The sequence below is a fragment of the Mastigoproctus giganteus genome, chromosome 3 (genome assembly GCF_048544385.1).
Source record: "Mastigoproctus giganteus isolate SK-2022 chromosome 3, ASM4854438v1, whole genome shotgun sequence".
Taxonomy (NCBI): Eukaryota; Metazoa; Arthropoda; class Arachnida; order Uropygi; family Thelyphonidae; genus Mastigoproctus; species Mastigoproctus giganteus.
This window is the reverse complement of record NC_143577.1, coordinates 97,833,399-97,854,751: the sequence shown is the minus strand read 5'-3', so window position 1 is coordinate 97,854,751 and position 21,353 is coordinate 97,833,399. Positions and strand designations below refer to the sequence as shown.

Sequence of the window (21,353 nt, the reverse complement as noted above, 5' to 3'; positions counted from 1 at the left end):
ATTGTTGTTGTTATTTGGTTTTTAGGAGCATTAGCAACTAAGGCCATATTGATAGATGGCAGTGTTACAGGTAGCATGAGGTACTTACGACTAGTAAGGCATATGAGGTAAATTTGAAGCATTTTGTAAGATTTTAACCTGTAAGCTTAAAAAATAAACATGTTTTTATTATATTTTGAATTTCTTATTTCCGTGGTTCAAAGCATTATATCCATGCTTTTGTGCATTAAGCATTTACAAATTATTTTAAAGAATGTGACATATGCCTTCAAGATCCCAGGGGCTCATATCTGGTGAGTTTGGGCTTGGCACACCCAGGATCCTGAGCTGGATATCATCATCTTTCTCAGTGATTCCCTTCTACTTCTCTCTCTCTCTCTCTCTCTCTCTCTCAGGGTAATCGGGGAATTTTTTTTTTGGCTGGTGAAGCATAAGCCTTAGGCTTCCTTGTACCATATAGCTAATAATAATAATATTGCTCCGGGGATATGCGGTGGTCATTCTCTGACCTTTCCGCATCCTCCGCATTTGGTGGTCATGGGCTCGAACCCCGGTCTAATCAAGAAGCGTGTGCTACGCACTCCTGCCCACCTGGCTACGGAGGCGCCTAGCAGCTAATGAACTGAATAAAATAGACAAAAAGTACAAGATGAAAATCTCCACTGCAAAAACAAAATCAATGGGATTATGTGGAAAAAACATACAAAGAATCAAAATTGTTATTGATGACAAAATAATAGAACAAATATTTGATTTGTTCTATTATTTGATATTAAATTGCCTAAATATCTATTTAGGCAATTTAATACCAAATGAAGGGAAAGGCATCCACACTAAACTACAAAAATATAATAAAATGAAAGGAAAAAAAAAAGACAACTGAAACAAAATTATGATTACACAACATCACTTCAAAAACAGCCCTCTTCTACAACTGTGAGACTTGAGTCATAAATAAAAAAAGATGCACAAAAACTAGAAGCAGCACAAATGAAATTTTTAAGACAGTTATTAGGCTTTACAAGACTATATCATCAAAGAAATAGTAATAGAGGCATGTGATGCAAGAAAGCAAGCCTGCAAGCATGAGTTTATGTAGCATCAGCCAAAAAAAAAAAAAAATTTACACAACCATTCCCTCTAAATGTTTGTTCAGTTCCTCCTTGAATTTATTTAACCTATCAACTTCCACGACAGATGGAAGTTTCTTCCAGCAATTAACCACCCGCTAGCTAAAGGCAAATTTCCACACATCTATTCTACAACTGTCTTTCCTCAATTTTAATTTATGCCCCCTTAGGATCGTAATCTGAGCAAGTAGAAGAATCCCATCCGAATTCAGCATGCTCAACTCACTGCAATTTGCAGAACTTAAGCCTCTTTTGGTAAGAGGACCTCTTCATTCCCCTCACCAACCTTGTTGCCCTTCTCTTTACATGCTCAAGCAAATGTACATCCTTCCTAAAATGAGGCCTCTAGACCTGTACGCAGTACTCAAGGCATGGCCTGACCATTGCTTTATACAAAGGGATAATCACCTCCTTTTCCCTGCTAGCAAAATTCCTGTATATCATTGACAAAACCCCATGACCTGCTCTTGCAGGTCATGGGGTTTTGTCTACCACCCTAAGTGTAGTACCATATAGTTGGTACGTTCCTCTGGGGTTACTTGCAGTACTTTGCATTTGTCAATGTTAAACTTCAGCTGCCACTTCTCAGCCCAACTGTCCAAATTTTCTAGATCCTGTTGCAGTAGCACACTGCCATTACTGTCATTAACAACCCTGCCAACCTTTGTATCATCTGCAAACTTCAACACTAAGCCTAATATACTTCATCAATATCATTGATAAATATACAAAACAACAGTGGGCCCAACATCGAACCCTGTGGAACTCCACTAATAACATTAGTCCACGAAGGGCAGCATCCATTGATTACCACCCTCTGTGTTCTCCCACTCAACCACACTTTTATCCATTGTAGCAACTTACCCTTAGCGGCGCCTCTGTAGCCAGGTGGGAAGGAGCAGCAGTGCGTAGCACGCGCTTCTTGATTAGACCGGGGTTCGAGCCCGTCACCACCAAATACGGAGGATGCGGAAAGGTCAAGGAATGCCCACCGCATTTCCCGGAGCAATATGGCTTTAGTTGCTAATGCTCCTAAAAACCAAATAACAAACAAACAAACTTACCCTTAATACCGTGGCCTCCGTAGCCGAGTGGGCAGGAGCGTGAGTGCAGTAGCACACGCTCTTTGAGTAGACCGGGGTTCAAGCCCCTGACTGCTGAATACGATCGATCTGCCAACCCGCACTGGACCAGCGTGGCAGATTATGGTCCATTTCCCTCAGCATGAATTGTTGAGGAGGCTTCCACCCTGCAGTGGGTTGATAATGGCTGCACTTTACTTTACTTTTTTTACCCTTAATACCATTTGGCTCCAATTTGTACAGTAGTCTTCCATGCCCAACAGTATCAACAGCTTTCCTGAAATCTAAGTATATGATATCAAAATTATTTTTTGCATCCAGTTCCTTTGTAACCACATCATAGTATCCAATCAAATTTTTCAGATAAGACTTTCCCTTAACAAACCAATGCTGTGTCTGAATTATTGCTTAGTCCAGATGATCCGGCAATGGATCTTTAACCAGTGACTCCAATATTTGACACGTAACAGAAGTTAAACTGGTCTGTAATTACTCGTATCACCCTTCGATCCCCCTTTTTGTGAATTGGGGATACATTTTGTGAATAAATTTAGATATTCGTGAGAAATTAAGAGTAGATAAAATAGTAAATGACGTAAAATGGTATCAGAAAAAATGCATCAGTCACATAGAAAGAATAAACTCAGACCAGATCTCAAAATTAGCCTTTAACTACAAACCTACAGGCAAAAGAGATATGGGTCAACCAAGACAACAATGGTGAGATCAAGACCACCTACAAGAGTTACAACGGAACAGGTCTTAAAAGACCTAAGCCAGATCAAGTTCATGATGATGATTAAGCAACTAGCAGGGATGCAATGCAGACATCAGATGAGTATAATTATAGAAACAAAATGACAAAACACTAAAATGAAAACCAGCTAAATGTGTCAATTCTACATGAAAGAAATAGAAGGATTAAAGAGGAAATCAGTTAAAAGAATCTTAACAGTAACAAAAGATTGAGAAGAATCTCAATTATACAGCATTAAGGGAAACCACTGGAATAACCTTCAACCATTCAAATACTGAAATCTTTTCAAAATTATGACTACAGACACTAAATTCTTTAAAATTTTTAGTCAATATGTAAAATATTTTGAGTTTTCATATCTGCCGTACTTTACTGAATTTCTAGCAAAGGGATACATGTTTTGGTTATGGGATACATTTCTGGCAAAATTTTCTTCGTATAAATCAATATATTTTAGTGTTTTTTAATATCTTTTATACATTCAAACTGGCAATCAATTCTGTGTAATACAGAGTACGACCAAATATACTATGTAGAAATATAATGTTTATCTGGATGGATAATTTTAATTTTTATCAAAAAATAAATTACTTTAATATTAAAATACTCTTTAAAAAGAGTATTTTCCAAAATTAATATCAGTGAGAGCTTTGCAACAATCCCACCTTTTTTAATGCATATTTTTTTATATTGCTATTACAGTACATTTTATATACATAAAGGATGCCTTGTCCAGAAAGCTTGGGGCCAAAGGCTTTCTGGATTTCAGGTGCATAGCAAAAGATATTAGAACATAAGCAAATTAAATAATTAAAAATATATATTAAGATTTAAATTATCTAAAAAGAGTTGAAAATTTTGATAGGTGGAACAGGACTAGGGTATGTCTGCCAGGAGCAAAGATTGATAACATTGTAGAGCAGATATCATCTTTTAAAGGCATAATGATATTGTTGTTCACGTTGGCACTAATGATATTAATTAAGAGTAGGAGACTGGCGGAATTACTTAACAAATACAGGTCACTGTTGAAAAAAACCATGAGTTAGGGTTGCATTTGAAAGTGTCTGCAATTCTGCCCAGACACGATAGGAGAGAGTATATGATGAGAGCCTTGTCGAATTTGGCCCTGGAGAGATTGTGCAAGGCTGAAGGAGTAGAATTTTTCTCAGCCTGGTATGTGCTTGTTAACAGGAGAGAATGCTTCTACAGGGATGGGATACACTTAAATAGAAAGGGTGCAAGAATATTTGCTGATGCTATCAAGGCACTGTTAGGTGGGTCGGAAAAATGCTAGCTTGAGTAGGTTACACAGACTAATAGATTAACAGTAGCTGCTGGCAGAGGTGAAAGTGATTCTTGCACTGTTTCTATTGGAATGAGAAGCAACCTGGAAAACAAGGTGCAGGGGATTCCAGGGAATGCTGGGAGTCATTGCGGAACAAGTAAATACATGGACTGTGTTAGGATATTAGTATTAGTAATGGCCACATGGTCATAGCAAGGAAGCCTATGGCTTATGCTGCATCAGCCAAAAAAAATAATAATAATAATAATAATAAAAAATAAATAACAATAATAATAAAATAACAAAAAAATAAAATAAAATTTAAGAATAAAATAATAATAAAAAGAAGAAAATATATTTTTTTAAAATAATAATAATTATTAAATAAGAGAAAAGGAAATGGACAACCTAAGTGTTTCCCTCCTCCCATAGGTAATTATCCAGCTGACCTTTGAATTTCCTCAAACTGTCAGCCTCTACCACCCATGCAGGTAACTTAATCCAGTAATTTATTACTCGCTGGCTCAAATAAAACTTCCTGCAATCCAGTCTAAACTTCCTAAGAATAGGAACAGGTGCATGTATACTTGCGTGTACACCAATGCTAGTTGTTTGATAAATAAATTCGATGAATTTACGGTGTTGGTCAAAACATCAAAGGCAGATATTGTTGGAATGACAGACATGGTGTCACACATATATAGAATGCAGAACTGGAATTTGGGGTGTACAATGTATACAGGAAGGATAGACAGGATAAGAACGGAGGAGGGGTTATGCTATTAGTGAAGAAATAGATAAAATCCAAGGACGTACAGCCAGTCGACATGGCTGGACAGTGCAGTGTCAAGTCAGTTTGTGTTATAGGCCTAATGACTCTGATGAGTATAATAAACAGCTGTACAGAGAAATAGAGTGGGCCAGTAAATCAGAGAGTCTTATAATGGGGAGGATTTGAATTTCCCAGATATTTTGTGGAATTTGTGGGTTGGTCACTCACACACTAAGCAAGGCTTTTGTGGATTTATTAGATGATTGTTTGCTACAGCTGCATGTTTGGGAGGCAACTTGAGGGAGTAATACTCTTGATCTGAATATCAGTAGCGATTCTTCATGCATTAGGAATCTGCAGATAAAGGAACCACTAGGTGGCAGTGATCAGTGTGCTGAAGTGGGATTTACTTAAAGAGGCAACTACCATCAAGGGTAAAGGGAAAGGTTTTTGCTTTTGTAAAGGTGACTGCGGTGGTCTGAGACAGTATTTAAATTCTATACAGTGAGACCAACTGATGATGTTACCAACAGCAAATTCAAAATGGGAAGCATTCAAAGAATTAATCTCGGAAGCTACTATGCCTTTCATACCAACTAAGAAATATTGTTCAAGGTTTAATAAGTGATGAAGCCTAAATGGATGTCAGATGAAATAATGAGACCAGTGGCAGAGAAGAAAAATGCAGGATCCATATAAATTAACAGGTGAAACAGAAGCCTATGATAGATATAAGTAGGTATGTAAGCAAGTCACAAAGGAGGTTAGGCAGGCAAAGGCAGATTACGAGAAACCTTTGGCAAAGGATGCAAAGAAAAACAGCAAAGAGTTCTTTGCTGTTTGCATAAGTAATTATACAAACTCTAGGAGGAAGGGGATGAATCAGATTGGTCCACTTGATATTGATGGTTCAACTGTTGATGGTCCTGCTCAGGTAGCTAACAAACTAAATGAGTATTTTGCATCTACATTCACATATGAGGAGTTATGTTGTTGTTATTTGGATTTTAGGAGCATTAGCAACTAAGGCCATATTGCTCCAGGAATATACGGTGGTCATTTCCTGATCTTTCCACATCCTCCGTATTTGGTGACGACGGGCTCGAACCCCGGTCTAATCAAGAAGCGTGTGCTACGCACTGCTGCTCCTTCCCACCTGGCTACGGAGGCACCATGAGGAGTTATTCAGGGAGGAGAATGCCAGAGGTGAATTAAACTCTGGCAATGAGCTAGATGATTTTTTAATAACTGAATGCAAAGTGGAGGAGAAATTGTTAAAGATAAATGAAGTTCTCTGATTGCTTAAAATAGGCTGCCAGGACAGCTGATGAGATTTTGTGAATGATATACAGGAATTTTGCGAGCAAGAATAAGACGATTATCCTGTCCTATAAAGTAATGGTTAGGCTACACCTAGAGAACTACATACAGGTCTGGAAGCCTCAATTTAGGATGTGGATCTTTTGGAACAGGTGCTACAGCATATTGCAGCATCTGGAAACTAGGCACCTGTGAGGAAATTGATTGAGATGTTTTGAATCTTTGAATGGATTAAGTATGCTAAATGCTGATAGTATCCTTCCTCTTGCTCAGATGATAAATTTAAATTAAAGAAGATTGGTAGCAGGTTGGATAGGTAGAAACTTCAGCTGCCAAGTAGTTGACTGTTGAAATAAACTATCATCCGGTGTTGTGGAAGTGCACAGTTTGAATAAATTTAAGGAAGAATTAGAAAAATTATTATATGGGTCGGAAATGTAACTTTTTATTTTTTTGGCTGGTATGTTATTATTACCTCTGTAGAATACTGATAATTATTCTGATGATAGTTATGGACTGGATTGGGAGTGTTACTGAGAAATTCCAATTGTCGAAATGTTATGCTATTTGTGGAAGCATAATATCCTTTTATTACTAAATAATGTTATCCAGGTGTGAGGGATGAGAACCTGGCCCCTGTTTATATTTAATCACCTGTGGAGGATTGCTTTGCATGTGAAATGCTTCAACTGATGAACACAGTTGGGTATATCTTAATCAGCCAAGCTGAAACTATAGTCCTCTTTGATGGTATGCAACATCACTCTCTCGTAATTCTCAAACCTAATATATATATTGTGATCTTCCTCTCTCTCATTTTTAATTTCATTTCAACTGCCTGCCTGTCTTAAAACTTCCAATAGATAAGTTAAATATTAATAATTATAATGTCATTAAGTTTTAAAATTTCCACAGCAATGACATATGCAGTTATTGCACATTGGTCTTATAGATACAATGGACTTATAGATACAACAAAAAAAAATAGAAATAAAAAATAAGGCGGCTAAAGTTGATATATTTCAACTACAAGGTAAAAAGGCTGTCATTTTCAAAAAAATAAATAAAATATAATATAAACTAATCATTACTTGTGGGCCATTTGATATTTCATCCTTATCCTGTGGCATCTCATTATAAGCAGTATTCTTTCTGGTTTCTGAACACAAATTAAGTTCATCTTCATCCTCTCCTGTGCTACCTCCAGTGCTCTGCAAAGCAGTAATCACATAAATTTCTTATCTGTAAGGGGTAGTTTTTTTGGGGGTTTTTTTAACTATTAAAAAATGTTAGTAAAGAAGCTTAAAATAAACAAATACAGCAATTCTTTAAAATAGATATACCAATCTGCTTAATTTTTTGCATAGTTTAGGCTTTAAAAATTAGAGTAGGGGCAAACAGTTCAGTAAGAATACATTAATACATAAAGACTTTTTAGCAAAACTAATATTAACAATTGGATGAAACAACATAACTTAATCTATGCATTAAATGGTCACACCTGTGGCAGTTATCTTATCTTAACTGTTGTAATTTTAATGATAACTTAAAATTATCAGTTCACAACTGGGTTTTGTTACATTTACTTTAAGGAATGTACATTACATTTACTACTCAACTCGAGGCATTTGTCTACTCAATAGCTACACAGATGTTGCCATGAGATCTGTCATTTAAAAACTAATTAATATTAAGATATAAACTGAGTGATCACTGAATTATGACCACCCCTATGAAAACTGAATACGACCCGCTGACCACGTGAAGTACAAGAGTCCGGAGTTAGTCAACCTACGTAGCACAGATAAGGTGTCAGTGGTTCAGTAGGTTAAAATTCTGAGCATGATGGGTAAAAGGAAGGATTTATCAGACTTTGATAAAGGACAGATTGTGGGTGCTCGACGAGCTGGTGCCTTGATTTCCCAAATGTCTGAACTGGTGGGGTGTTCGAGAGCCACTATAGTTAAAGTGTACCAGGACTGGCGTCAAAATGGTCAAACAATGACCCAATGGCAAAACTGCAAAGTTTAGTGAAAGGTTGATGTTAGAGGTGAGCACCAGGTCCGACAAGTTGTACAGCACTGTTGAAGAGTTGATTACCCAATACAACATGGGCCAGCCCTGAACAATATCTGGCATGACCATTGCACAACCATACAACTGCTGGTGGAGGTGGTTGTATGGTGTGGGGCATGTTTCAATGGCAGGAACTTGGACCCCCGGTGCATGTGGAACAAAGTATCAGTGGTCTTCGCTATCATCAACTGCTTGCTGACTGTGTATACCCCGCTATGTTACACTTTTTCCCAAATGGTGATGGTGTCTTCCAAGATGACAATGTGCCGAGCCATCGGGCACTTGTGCAGGAATGGTTTGAGGAACACAGTTCTGACTTCCAGCATACCGATTGATCTCCGAACTCCACCAATATCAATCCCACAGAGTACTTGTGGGACACTATGGAAAGGCATATTAGGAGTCTGGATATACTACTCACCTCCATACCTGCATTGCTGACCGCATCACATGCAGCTTGGTTGGCCATACCTCCCAAACACTTCCAACATCTTGTTGAATCAGTGCCACATGGAATAGCTGCTGTACTGAGGGAAAAAGGAGGATCTACGAAGTATTAGGTAGGTGGTCATAATTCAGTGCATGACATCAGAAGGTGGAAAAAAAACCAAATTTCTTCTACTGGTCACTGATACTGCCTTTTGTGTTTTGCTCTCTCTCTCTCTCTCTCTCTCTCTCTCTCTCTCTCTCTCTCTCTCTCTCTCTCTCATTGATTAAAATACAAAATATAACAAAAGAAAGAAATTATTAATATTAGACGAACTTCAAAAATTATAATTTTAGTGAAAACATATACTGATGATGATTATCTAGAGAGCAGAGTGTATAAAAGATATAAATATCTAAAAAAAAGATTAGTCCAGTAAGTTTTAAGTTCAACTGTAAAAAGATTTTTCAAGGTTGTATTCTAATAGATTCAGAAGGTTGAAGAAATAAAGATGACAATTCAAAAAAATAATGCCCATGGAAACCAGTACAGAAAAGGCATGTAGTAAAAACTGCAAATCTGTGTAGAATGAAATTGACTGCATCAGTTTGGGGTGTGATTAATTAATCTAACTGCTTTCTTTTAAGGAGCGCTGATGATTTTCAGAGAAGCTTTCAAGCCATTTCAATGTAAGAGCTCTGTAAAGCAATCAGGATTTATGATTTGTAGGTTAACAGTTGTTCAAAAGAAAAGAAAACAGCAAGGACAAAATGAAAATATAACTTTCTTCATTTTGTGATCTATAGTTGTAATAAATTTATTACATTAAATAAAAATAGTGACTAATGTCAAAACAAAATCTGCATGAAGTTCGTGAAAAGGAAGTCATACTACTATTTTCTAATGTCTCAGAATTTTCATAGGCTTGGGGGGGAATGTACAAGCACATACATGAACTCAGGATTACCCCTAAAAATCTACTGTTCACAACGATACACACTGTCCAAAAAAAACACATCAAAATCACCTGAACTTTGTGAAAAGAAAAATCAGTCATCATAAACAAAAAAAAATCCAATATGTGAGAAGCAATGAAATACAGACATAACTAGAAAAATTATTTCAATGCAGTGATATAATTCTTTTCTAAATAAATTTATATGCCAATTAATGAGATTACAACAGTGGATTTCACAGTGAGAAGCAGCAATGACAACTAATTAGCATTAGCATTAGCATAGGCATATGATGCAAGAAAGCAAGCTTATTCAGCATCAGCCAAAAGAAAAAAAAAAAAAAAAAACAACCCACTCCCATTTCACCCCTCCGTTCGTTCGAAATACCTGTCCAGTTGAGCTTTAAATTTGTTTAGGCTATCAACTTCAACAACAAGTGATGGAAGTCGGTTCCACCAACCAACCACCCGCTGGCCAAAGGCAAATTTCCGCACATCTATCCGACATCCGTCCTTCCTCAATTTGAATTTATGCCCTCTGAGGTGATTATTCTGAGAAAGATGAAGAATCCCATTGGCATTGAGCATGCTCAAACCATTCAAAGCCTTATACACCTCTATCAGATCACCTCGCCGGTGCCTAGTCTCCAAATTCTGTAATTTGCAAAACTTAAGCCTTTCTTCGTAAGAGCAACCCTTTGTTCCATTTACTAATCTTGTTGCCCTTCTCTGTACCCGTTCCAGCAGCTCTACATCCTTCTTGAAATGAGGCCTCCAGACCTGTATACAGTACTCAAGATGTGGCCTTACCATTGCCTTATACAAGGGAATAATCACCTCCTTATCCCTGCTAGAAAAATTCCTGTATATCATTGACAAGACACCATGAGCTACTCTTGCAGCTCGTCTGCACTGCTCAGAGAACTTCATATCTGCCTGCACAATTACCCCCAGGTCCTTTTCATTCTTCACCACTGTCAGTGTAGTACCGCAGAGTTGATACGTTGCTCTGGGGTTACTGTTTCCCATATGCAGCACTTTACATTTGTCGATGTTAAACCTCATTTGCCACCTCTCAGCCCATCTGTTCAACCTTTCCAGATCCTGTTGCAGCAGCATAGCGTCAGTATTGTCCTTAACGACCCTGCCAACCTTTGTATCATCTGCAAACTTGGACATTAAACTTGATATCCCATCATCAATATCATTCATAAACACCGAAAACAACAACGGACCCAACACTGAACCTTGAGGAACTCCACTAATAACATTAGTCCACGTTGAGCAGTGTCCATTGATTACCACTCTCTGTCTTCTGCCACTCAACCATCCCCTTATCCATAGCAGCAATTTGCCTCCAATGCCACACTGCTCCAATTTGTGCAGCAGTCTTCCATGTGCAACAGTATCAAAAGCCTTTCTAAGATCCAAATATATAATATCAAAGTTATTCCCTGCATCCAGTTCTTTTGTGACTACATCATAGTATCCAATCAAATTGGTCAGGCAAGACCTGCCCTTAACAAAACCATGCTGCGTCTGAGCTATAACTGAATTCTTGTCTAGATGATCCTGCAGTGCTTCTTTAACCAGTGCCTCCATTAATTTACCTGGAACAGAAGTTAAACTAACAGGTCTATAATTACTTGTGTCAGCCTTTGATCCTCCTTTGTGAATTGGGGTTACATTTGCACATCTCCAGTCTATGGGTACCTCCCCTGAGTCCAAAGAAGCTCTCATAATTATGGCTAGGGGTTTGCATACTTCCTTTGCTGCCTCCTTTAATATAACTGGATAGATCCCATCCACCCCAGGTGCCTTTTTTATGTTTATCCTCAACAATCTCTCCTCCACTTTCCTCTCAGTTATTACAAAATCATCCAGCTCACTGCCAATGTTTACTTTACCTACATCATTCTCCTTCCTGAATAACTCCTCATGCGTGAATGTACATGCAAAATACTCGTTTAGATTGTTAGCCACCTGAGCAGGATCCTCAACTGTTGAACCATCAATATCCAGTGGACCAATCTGATTCATCCCTTTCCTTTTCGAGTTCAAGTATGTAAAGAACTCTTTTCTGTTTTTCTTTGCATCCTTTGCCAAGGATTTTTCATAGTCTGCCTTTGCCTGCCTAATCTCCTTTGTGACTTGGTTACAGACCAACTTATATCTATCATAGGCTTCCATGTCACCCATTAATTTGTATGTATCCCATGCATTTTTCTTCTCTGCCACATGTCTCATTAGTTCATCTGACAACCATTTAGGCCTAAACCTTGAACAATATTTCTTAGTTGGTATGTAAAGCCTGGTAGCCTCCAAGATTAGTTCCTTGAATGCTTCCCATTTTGAGTTTGCTGTTGGTAACATCATCAGTTGGTCCCACTGTATAGAATTTAAATACTGTCTCAGACCATCATAGTCGCCTTTACGAAAACAAAAACCCTTCCCTTTACCTCTGATGGTAGTTACCTCCTTGAGTAAATCCCACTTCAACACACTGTGATCACTGCCACCTAGTGGTTCATTTATCTGCAGGTTCTTAATGCATGAAGAATCACATGAAGAATTTATGCCAATGCAGTGAACACATAAGAGAGAAAAGGAAAAATTATATAAACACATATAGAGATGTACAATAAATCAAGTATGAAAACATTATACATCAAATGCTTGAAGAAAAATAAGACAAAAATACTCTGGGTAATTTCTGAATTTAGACAGGGCTGTGCTGCCAATTTGTTAAAAAGAGGATCACTCAAGAATAATTTCAGCTAAGGATCATCCCCGATTTAAAGTCTTAAATTTAATCACACATTTTTTAGCAAGGGGCTTGAATAATAACCAAAAATTTAAAAGGGAATTGCAAAAGCCCACCAAAGCTATCCCCGATTCCACCTAGATTAAGGTACCATTTCCAAGATACAGTGCATGAATGCTTTATAATATCACTTCCTGTTCTTGGACAAATATGTATGACATGATCTCAGCCCACATACCAATAGACTCTATACATTGCAGGTAGCACAATTATTATTATTATGATGATTAGCCATATGGTACAAGGAAGCCTGAGGCTTATGCTGCACCGGCCAAAAAAAAATTTCCGAGTTACCCAGAGTGAGTGAGAGAGAGATGTTGTTATTTGATTTTTAGTAGCATTAGCAACTAAGGCCATATTGATCCGGGGATATGCGGTGGTCATTCCCTGACCTTTCCGCATCCTCCATATTTGGTAGTCACAGGCTCGAACCCCGGTCTAATCAAGAAGCGTGTGCCATGCACTGCAGCTCCTGCCCACCTGGCTATGGAGGTGCCGAGAGAGAGAGAGAGAGAGAGAGAGAGAGAGAGAGAGAGAGAGAGAGAGAGAGAGAGAGAGAGAGAGAGAGAAGTAGAAAGGAATCACCAAGAAAGAGAATGATGATGATGATGATGATATCCAGCTCAGGCCCCTGGGTGTGCCAAGCCCATACTCACCAGATGTGAGCCCCTGGGCAGTCACCAAGTTAGTCAACCTCAAACAAAAGTTGTAAGTTTATCTCCCATAAAAACTGATTTTTCATCCAGCAAACATACAAGCTAATAAAAGAACACGCCAGTTTATACACAATTTACACTAAAGGTGGGTGAGCCACCACTTGGATACCTCATAACTTAAAATATTTGTTTCTGTTTGACCTCTAATGCCTACACATCATTACAGAATGACATGCTACCACTACTATTGGAAGGCATGCTGATAATGATTCTTCAAAGCCTCTGGATTAAACATTATGCTATATCTTTGGTTCAGATACAATATTGACAGGGAGCTGACTGGGGTGTGACAGTGCTGTTTCTTTCCTGGATTTTCCCCTCTTTTGAGATGTTTGAAACAGCTAATGTCCATCTCAGCAACCCCATAATTTGCAAGATTATATGCAGTAATCTTAACCATTGAGAGAGAGAGATATGAAGTAATACGTGAAAGTCAATGTTCTCAGATTTACCTCTGCCTGCTGTGTTACGCACAGCAGGCAGAGGTAAATCTGAGAGAATATGCTCCACCCTCACAATCCTTTTTTGTTTGCAATAAAGTTCCACTGTTACTGTTATACCATTCTTCAATTAAATAAAATGCCTACAGTTGTTTTGAACCAGTTATGGATTACTGTATATGGACATATCACAGATTAAAATTAGATAGTATTATCAGTATTAGTAGTGGCAAGTGATGCATACAGTATCATCCATCCATCCCCTATAATAAATTTATCTAAACTATTAACTTCCACAATAAAGTTTGTTCCAACAATCAATTATGCTCTTGCTAAAAGCATATTTTTGCACTTCTATCCTGTGATCATCTTTTTTTTTTTATTGAAATTTGTCACCTTATATGTGTGTTATCCAAGAAAGAGTAAGGATGACCTTAGCATTTAGTTTACTTAATCCATTTAAAGCCTTAAATCAATTTGGATTGATTAAATAGATTGATTCACTTCAATCAAGCATTGTTGCAGGTGCCTGTTTTTTCGGGTGCTGCAATTTAAAGAATTTGGTCTTTACTGATAAGAAATACTTTTTGTGCCCCTGACTAATATTTGCCTTTTCTGCACCCATTCCAACAGATTTATATCCTTCCTAAAATGAAGTTTTCAGACCTGTATACAGTATCCAACATACTGCCTAACCATTGCATTATAACAACAGGATAATGATCTCATAATTATGACAATTTTCACAAGTCACAATTTTATGGTGCCTGGTAAATTGAAAACAGGTCATACATTTACCTAGGTTATTTCTCGCCCACTGGTTAGCTATATTATTGAAATGTTTCATAAAGTGGTCAAAAACTGGAACAATCAAGTAGTGTATTTTGTGACGCTTGTGTAGTAGAAAAGAAATAAATGTACTGAAGTTATTTTTGTAGAAATCAAAACTATGCCTCTGAACACAAGTTGGATTTGTTAAAAAAAAAAAAAGTAAAAAAAGTTCAAGAACAAAAATCACATTAGTTAATTTTTTTATTTTGTTCAGTGCTAATAAGTGTATTTTAATAAAGGAAATTTAATCGATTTGTTTTATTTCTGTATCATATTAAGCTTTCACTTTTATTATATACATTTTCTCAAATAAAATAGTATCAGAGACAAATAAAAACAGAAGGATTGGTTTATAACCTCACTCCCCGTTTCTGATTTTAACAGGGGATCCACAAAATTAATAACACTTCAAAAGGGATCCACCCATTGGTCAGCTATTTATCCACAGTTCCAAAAAGATTGAGAAAACACTATTCTGAACTATATGTCTAACTTTATAAACTTTACATTCTGTGTTTTCATACTGAATTACCATGCTGATAGAGTATTAGAAAAAACGCCTTGGGTGCCAAGAATAATCATGTTAAAATAAATTTTATCATTTTAACAACAACAGACAAAACAGTTAAAATAAAATACAACAGAGTTTATTAAAATACAATTAAAATGGAAAAATGTATAGTAAAATCAATAAACAAAAACGATAAACTATTTATACAAAGATATGGTAAAAGCAATAAATAAATGCACTGAGAAAAGAAAATGATAAAATACATCAAGTAGCTTTCAAGGAAGTGTGCCTCTTTGTCAACTTAAACAAGATACAGGAGACTAGGTCATCATATTATGCAGAGGCAAAGCCCTACACGTTGATGCACTAACATCATTCAGGTGCAGATCGTGGACGATAAAAAGTAAAAAGGAAAGGGTAAGGGGAAGGAGGGAAAGGGAAAGAAAGATGACATTTTGCTGTCAGACTCTGCTGAAACAGTGCAGCGCACATTAGCCATATTGTTAACTCACTATCTCTTGTAATATTGCAAGATAAGGGTCTCCATATTAAGATATATGCGGCTCCCAGCATTGCGATTAATGGTGGAAACCCATTCACAGCTATATGGAGTGCCTCAAACCATGAGAGACAGCAAGAATCATGGGAACAATCTAATATTTCAGCATTGGGTCATGGATTATAATTGAAATGCTGCTCACACTAATAATGCTTTTCAATGGCTGAGCAGCCAAAATCAGCCTGGCAAATAGTCCCATTAAGCTTGGGAAAAATGATCACAGAGTCTACATTCAGACTCACTAATGTAAAAAAAACCACAATCTGGGCTGGAAACACGATAAACCACATTTGCATTATATAATAATAGAGTAGTCAGTTTAACTTCAGACAGCATCGACCATAACATCGGTTGTGTGCAGCTCCCTGCCTTGTTGCTGCACACAACCAATATGGTAAAGATACACCACTTGGCAAGATGAACAGATACACCCAGATGGTGGGGAATATAAGCTGTAGCAATAAGTGCATTGTCCTGACTAGAATGGGAAACAGATCCACTATCACAGGGGTCAGCAACCTTCTTTGAGTGAAGAGCAATTTTTGATCTAATTAAAAAAAGAGAGAATCCGAAAAGCCACACCTTAGCTCAAGCTGGGAGCAGGGGTGGGGGAGTTTCTTAAGAAATGGAATAGAGTGGGAAGATGTTTTATTAAAAAAATATAAATTTTGAAATATTTATTAATACTGAAAAAATGTAACAAACATCCATTAGGTCCAATTTTAACCAGTCCAAACTAGAGTTTGAACAGGCAAAGAGTAGAAAACTTGCTTCTTGCCATAATGGTAGCCGAACATTCTGGTCTCTTGCCAAAGCTATTGGCCGCAACTTTTGCCCATCTCTGATCCCACCTCTGCCCAAACCAGATGGTTCTGTTGTCACTTCAACCAAGGATAAAGCTGACTTGCTAGTATCCCATTTTTCTTCCACCTCATGCATTAACGATCTTGGTAAACACCTCACACCATTCCCAACACGCTCCATTCAATGCCTCCTGTGGTCTTCCGTCAAAAGGATTTTGATGAATCTTGATGCTAAAAAAGCTCCAGGTACTGATGGTATTTCTCCACTTGTTCTCAAAACCTGTGCTACTGAACTTACTCCTATTCTTTGCCACCTATTTTCACTTTCTTATTCCAAAGGTGTTTTTCCTTCTGCTTGGAAATTTGCTCATATCCAGCCAGTTCCTAAAAAGGGTGACAAATCCCTCCCATCCAATTATCGTCCCATTGCAATTACTTCTACTCTTTCTAAAGTAATGGAGAAATCAATTAACCGCCAACTCTTAAACTACCTAGAAACCTTCCGTCTGATCAACGATCGCCAGTATGGATTCCGTCAGTGTCGATCCACTGGTGATATTCTGGTTTATGTTACCCATTTATGGACTAATTCAATGGAAAGGTTCGGTGAAACACAAGTAGTTGCTCTTGACATCTCAAAGGCTTTCGATCGTGTTTGGCAAAAGATCTTCTAAACAAGCTTCCATCTTATGGTTTACCGACTGTTTTTATTAATTGGTTATTCAGTTTTCTCTCTGATCGCTCACTGAGGGTGATGGTAGATGGCTCTCTGCCTTCTAACTTCTCCACTAATGGTGGTGTCCCCCAAGGTTCAGTTCTTTCCCCCACTCTTTTCCTCTTGTATATTAATGACATTCTTCCATTGACTGGAAATTCTATCCATAGTTTTGCCGATGATAACACATTGCATTCCACTTTCCATTTTGAGAAACCTTGTCCTGCTCAATCAGCTTCAACTTCTCGAAAATCTGCTACCAATTCCTTAAATGCCGATCTTCAGGTAATTCTCCAGGGGGTCAAAGACAACTTAGACAAAGACAAAGAGACCGGCAGAATTGCTTAACAAGTACAGGTCACTGTTGAAAAAAAGCCGTGAAATAGGGTTGAATTTGAAAGTGTCTGCAATTCTGCCCAGACGCGATAGGAGGGAGTATATGATGAGAGCCTTGTCGATCAATTCGGCCCTGGAAAGATTGTGCAAGGCTCAAGGGGTAGAATTTTTTTCAGCCTGCACTGTACTTGTTAACAGGAGAGATTGCTTCTACAGGGATGGGATACACTTAAATAGAAAGGGTGCAAGAATATTTGCTGATGCTATCGAGGCAGTTTTAGGTGGGTCGGAAAACTGCTAGCTTGGGGGAATACAAAGACGAATAGATTAACAGTAGCCACTGGCAGAGGTGAAAGATTCTTGCACTGCTTCTATTAGAATGAGCAGAAGCCTGCAAAACAAGATTCAGGATATTTCAGAGACTGCTGGGAGTCATTGCAGTACAAGTAAACACATGGGTTGTGTTAGGGTAGCGAAGAATAGATATAGGTGCATGTATACTTGTGTGTACACCAATGCTAGGAGTTTAGTAAATAAATTTGATGAATTTGAGGTATTGCTCAAAACATCAAAGGCAGATATTGTTAGGATATCAGAGACGTGGTGTCACCAGAGGCGGATTTAATGGCGGGCGCGCGCCCTGGGCCCCGACTTCTGAAGGCCCACCCAAAACCCCCAACAAATTAGTTGAACATATTAGTTCAAAACTTCGTGATTATAATTATGCTATTATTAATTATATTATACATATATTATATTCAAATTTTATTGGAAATAAAACATTAATAGTACATAATATTTTTTATTTATTTAAAAAATTGATTAATATGTATTTTTATTTTCCTTGTCTCACCCTTTTTTTTTAATGGGGCCCAATATTTTCTTCTGCGCCCGGGGCCTCAACCGACCTTAATCCGCTCCCGGGTGTCACACAGATATAAGGAATGCAGAACTGGAATTTGGGGAGTACAACGTCTACAGAAAGGATAGACTGGATAGGAAGGGAGGAGGGGTTATGCTATTAGTTAAGAAATACATAAAATCCAAGGAAGTGAAGCCAGTGGAAATTGCTGGACAGTGCAGTGTCGAGTCAGTTTGGTGTGACATAAGCATTGGGAGATCAAAATTGAGAGTAGGAGTGTGCTATAGGCCTAATGATTCTGATGAGTATAATAAGAAACTGTACAGGGAAATAGAGTGGGCCAGTAAATCAGAGAGTCTTATAATCGGAGATTTTAATTTCCCAGATATTGACTGGAGTTTGGGGGCTGGTCACTCACACACTAGCAATCATCCAATAAATCCACAAAAGCCTGCTAGAAAGGCTTTTGTGGATTTATTGGATGATTGTTTTCTACATCAGCATGTTCGGGAGGCAACTAGAGGGAGGAATACTCTTGATTTGATTATCAGCAGTGATTCTTCATGCATTAAGAATCTGCAGATAAATGAACCACTAGGTGGCAGTGATCACAGTGTGCTGAAGTGGGATTTACTCAAAGAAGTAACTACCATTAGGGGTAAAGGGAGGGGTTATTGCTTTCGTAAAGGCGACTACGATGGACTGAGACAGTATTTAAATTCTATACAGTGGGACCAACTGATGATGTTACCAACAGCAAATGCAAAATGGGAAGTATTCAAAGAACTTATCTTGGAAACTACTAGGCTTTACATACCAACTAAGAAATATTGTTCAAGGTTTAGGCCTAAATGGATGTCAGATGAACTGATCAGGCATATGGCAGAGAAGAAACATGCATGGGATACATACAAATTAACACATGACACAGAAGCCTATGATAGATACGAGTTGATCTTTAACCAAGTTACAAAGGAGGTTAGGCAGGCGAAGGCAGATTACGAGAAATCTTTGGCAAGGGATGCAAAGAAAAACAGCAAAGAGTTCTTTACTTATGTAAACTCTAGAAGGAAGGGGATGAATCAGATTGGTCCACTTGATATCGATGGGTCAACTGTTAATGATCCTGCTCAGGTAGCTAACAAACTAAATGAATATTTTGCATAGACATTCACACATGAGGAGTTATTTAGTGAGGGGAAAGCCAGGGGTGTATTCAACTCTAGCAGTAAGCTAGAGAATCTTGTAATAACTGAGAGTAAAGTGGAGGAGAAACTGTTGAAGATAAACACAAGAAAGGCACGTGGGGTGGATGGGATCTATCCAGTTATATTAAAGGAGGCAGCAGAGGAAGTAAGCAAACCCTTAGCCATAATTATGAGAGCTTCCTTGGACTCAGGGGAGGTACCCGCAGACTGGAGATGTGCAAATGTGACTCATAAAGGAGGATCAAAGGCTGACACAAGCAATTATAGACCTGTGAGTTTAACTTCTGTTCCAGGAAAATTAATGGAGGCACTAGTTAAAGAAGCACTGCAGGATCATTTAGACAAGACTTCAGTTATAGCTCGGACACAGCATGGTTTTGTTAAGGGGAAGTCTTGCCTGACCAATTTGATTGGATACTATGATGCAGTCACAAAGGAACTGGATGCAGGGAATAACTTTGATATTATATACTTGGATCTTAGAAAGGCTTTTGATACTGTTGCACATGGAAGACTGCTGCACAAATTGGTGCAGTGTGACATTGGAGGCAAATTGCTGCTGTGGATAAAGGGGTAGCTGAGGGGGAGAAGACAGAGAGTGGTGGACACTGCTCATCGTGGACTAATGTTATTAGTGGAGTCCCTCAGGGCTCAGTGTTGGGTCCATTATTGTTTTCTGTATTCATAAATGATATTGATGATGGTATATCAAGCTTAATGTCGAAGTTTGCAGACGATACAAAAGGTAGGCAGGGTTGTCAAGGACACTACTGACACTATTCTGCTGAAACAGGATCTGGAAAGGTTGAGCAGATGGGCTGAGAGGTGGCAAATGAAGTTTAACATTGACAAATGTAAAGTTCTACACATGGGAAACAGCAACCCCAGAGCAACATATCAACTCTGTGGTACTACACTGACAGTGGTAGAGAATGAAAGGGATGTACAGTTCATAGATGTACAGTTCTCTGAGCATGCAGACGGGCTGCAAGAGTAGCTCATGGTGTATTGTCAATGATATATAGGAATTTTTCTAGCAGGGATAAGGAGGTGATTATTCCCTTGTATAAGGCAATGGTCAGGCCACACCTAGAGTACTGTATACAGGTCTGGAGGCCTCATTTCAAGAAGGATGTAGAGCTGCTGGAACGAGTACACACAAGGGCAACAAGATTAGTGAATGGAACAAAGGGGTGCTCTTATGAAGAAAGGCTTAAGTTTTGCAAATTACAGTGTCTGGAGACTAGGCACCAGCGAGGTGATCTGATAGAGGTGTATAAAGCATTGAATGGTTTGAGCATGCTAAATGCTGATGGGATTCTTCCTCTCGCTCAGAATAATCACCTGAGAGGGCATAAATTCAAATTGAGGAAAGACAGATGTAGGATAGACGTGCGAAAATTTGCCTTTTGCCATCGAGTGGTTGGTTGGTGGAACAGACTTCCATCCCTTGTCGTGGAAGTTGATAGCCTAAATAAGTTTAAGGTTCAGCTGGACAGGTGTTTTGAACGTACAGAGGGGTGAAGTGGAAGTGTTTTTTTTTTTTTTTTTTGGCTGATGCTGCATAAGCTTGCTTTCTTGCATCAAATGCCTCTACTAATGCTAATGTTAACCTTCTAAAACTGAGTCTTGTCTTATATCTCGCAAAAAAAATTCTTCTGCTCCTATGCTTATCTTTAGTGACAATCCGATTTCTAGGCAAAATGATATCTCTTTTGGGGATTACCCTGACTTCTAATCT

The 21,353-nt window shown here is 38.2% G+C and overlaps 1 protein-coding gene across 1 annotated transcript in view; it reads right to left on the bottom strand.

The window, feature by feature from the left end:
• LOC150088174 (uncharacterized) overlaps nucleotides 1-21,353 on the bottom strand; it is a 137,168-nt gene that overhangs the window by 76,275 nt on the left and 39,540 nt on the right. The window contains exon 2 of the mRNA XM_090370601.1: nucleotides 7,441-7,560. Within this exon, the coding sequence (XP_090226727.1) occupies nucleotides 7,441-7,560 (120 nt within the window). The remainder of the gene's footprint in view (nucleotides 1-7,440; nucleotides 7,561-21,353) is intronic.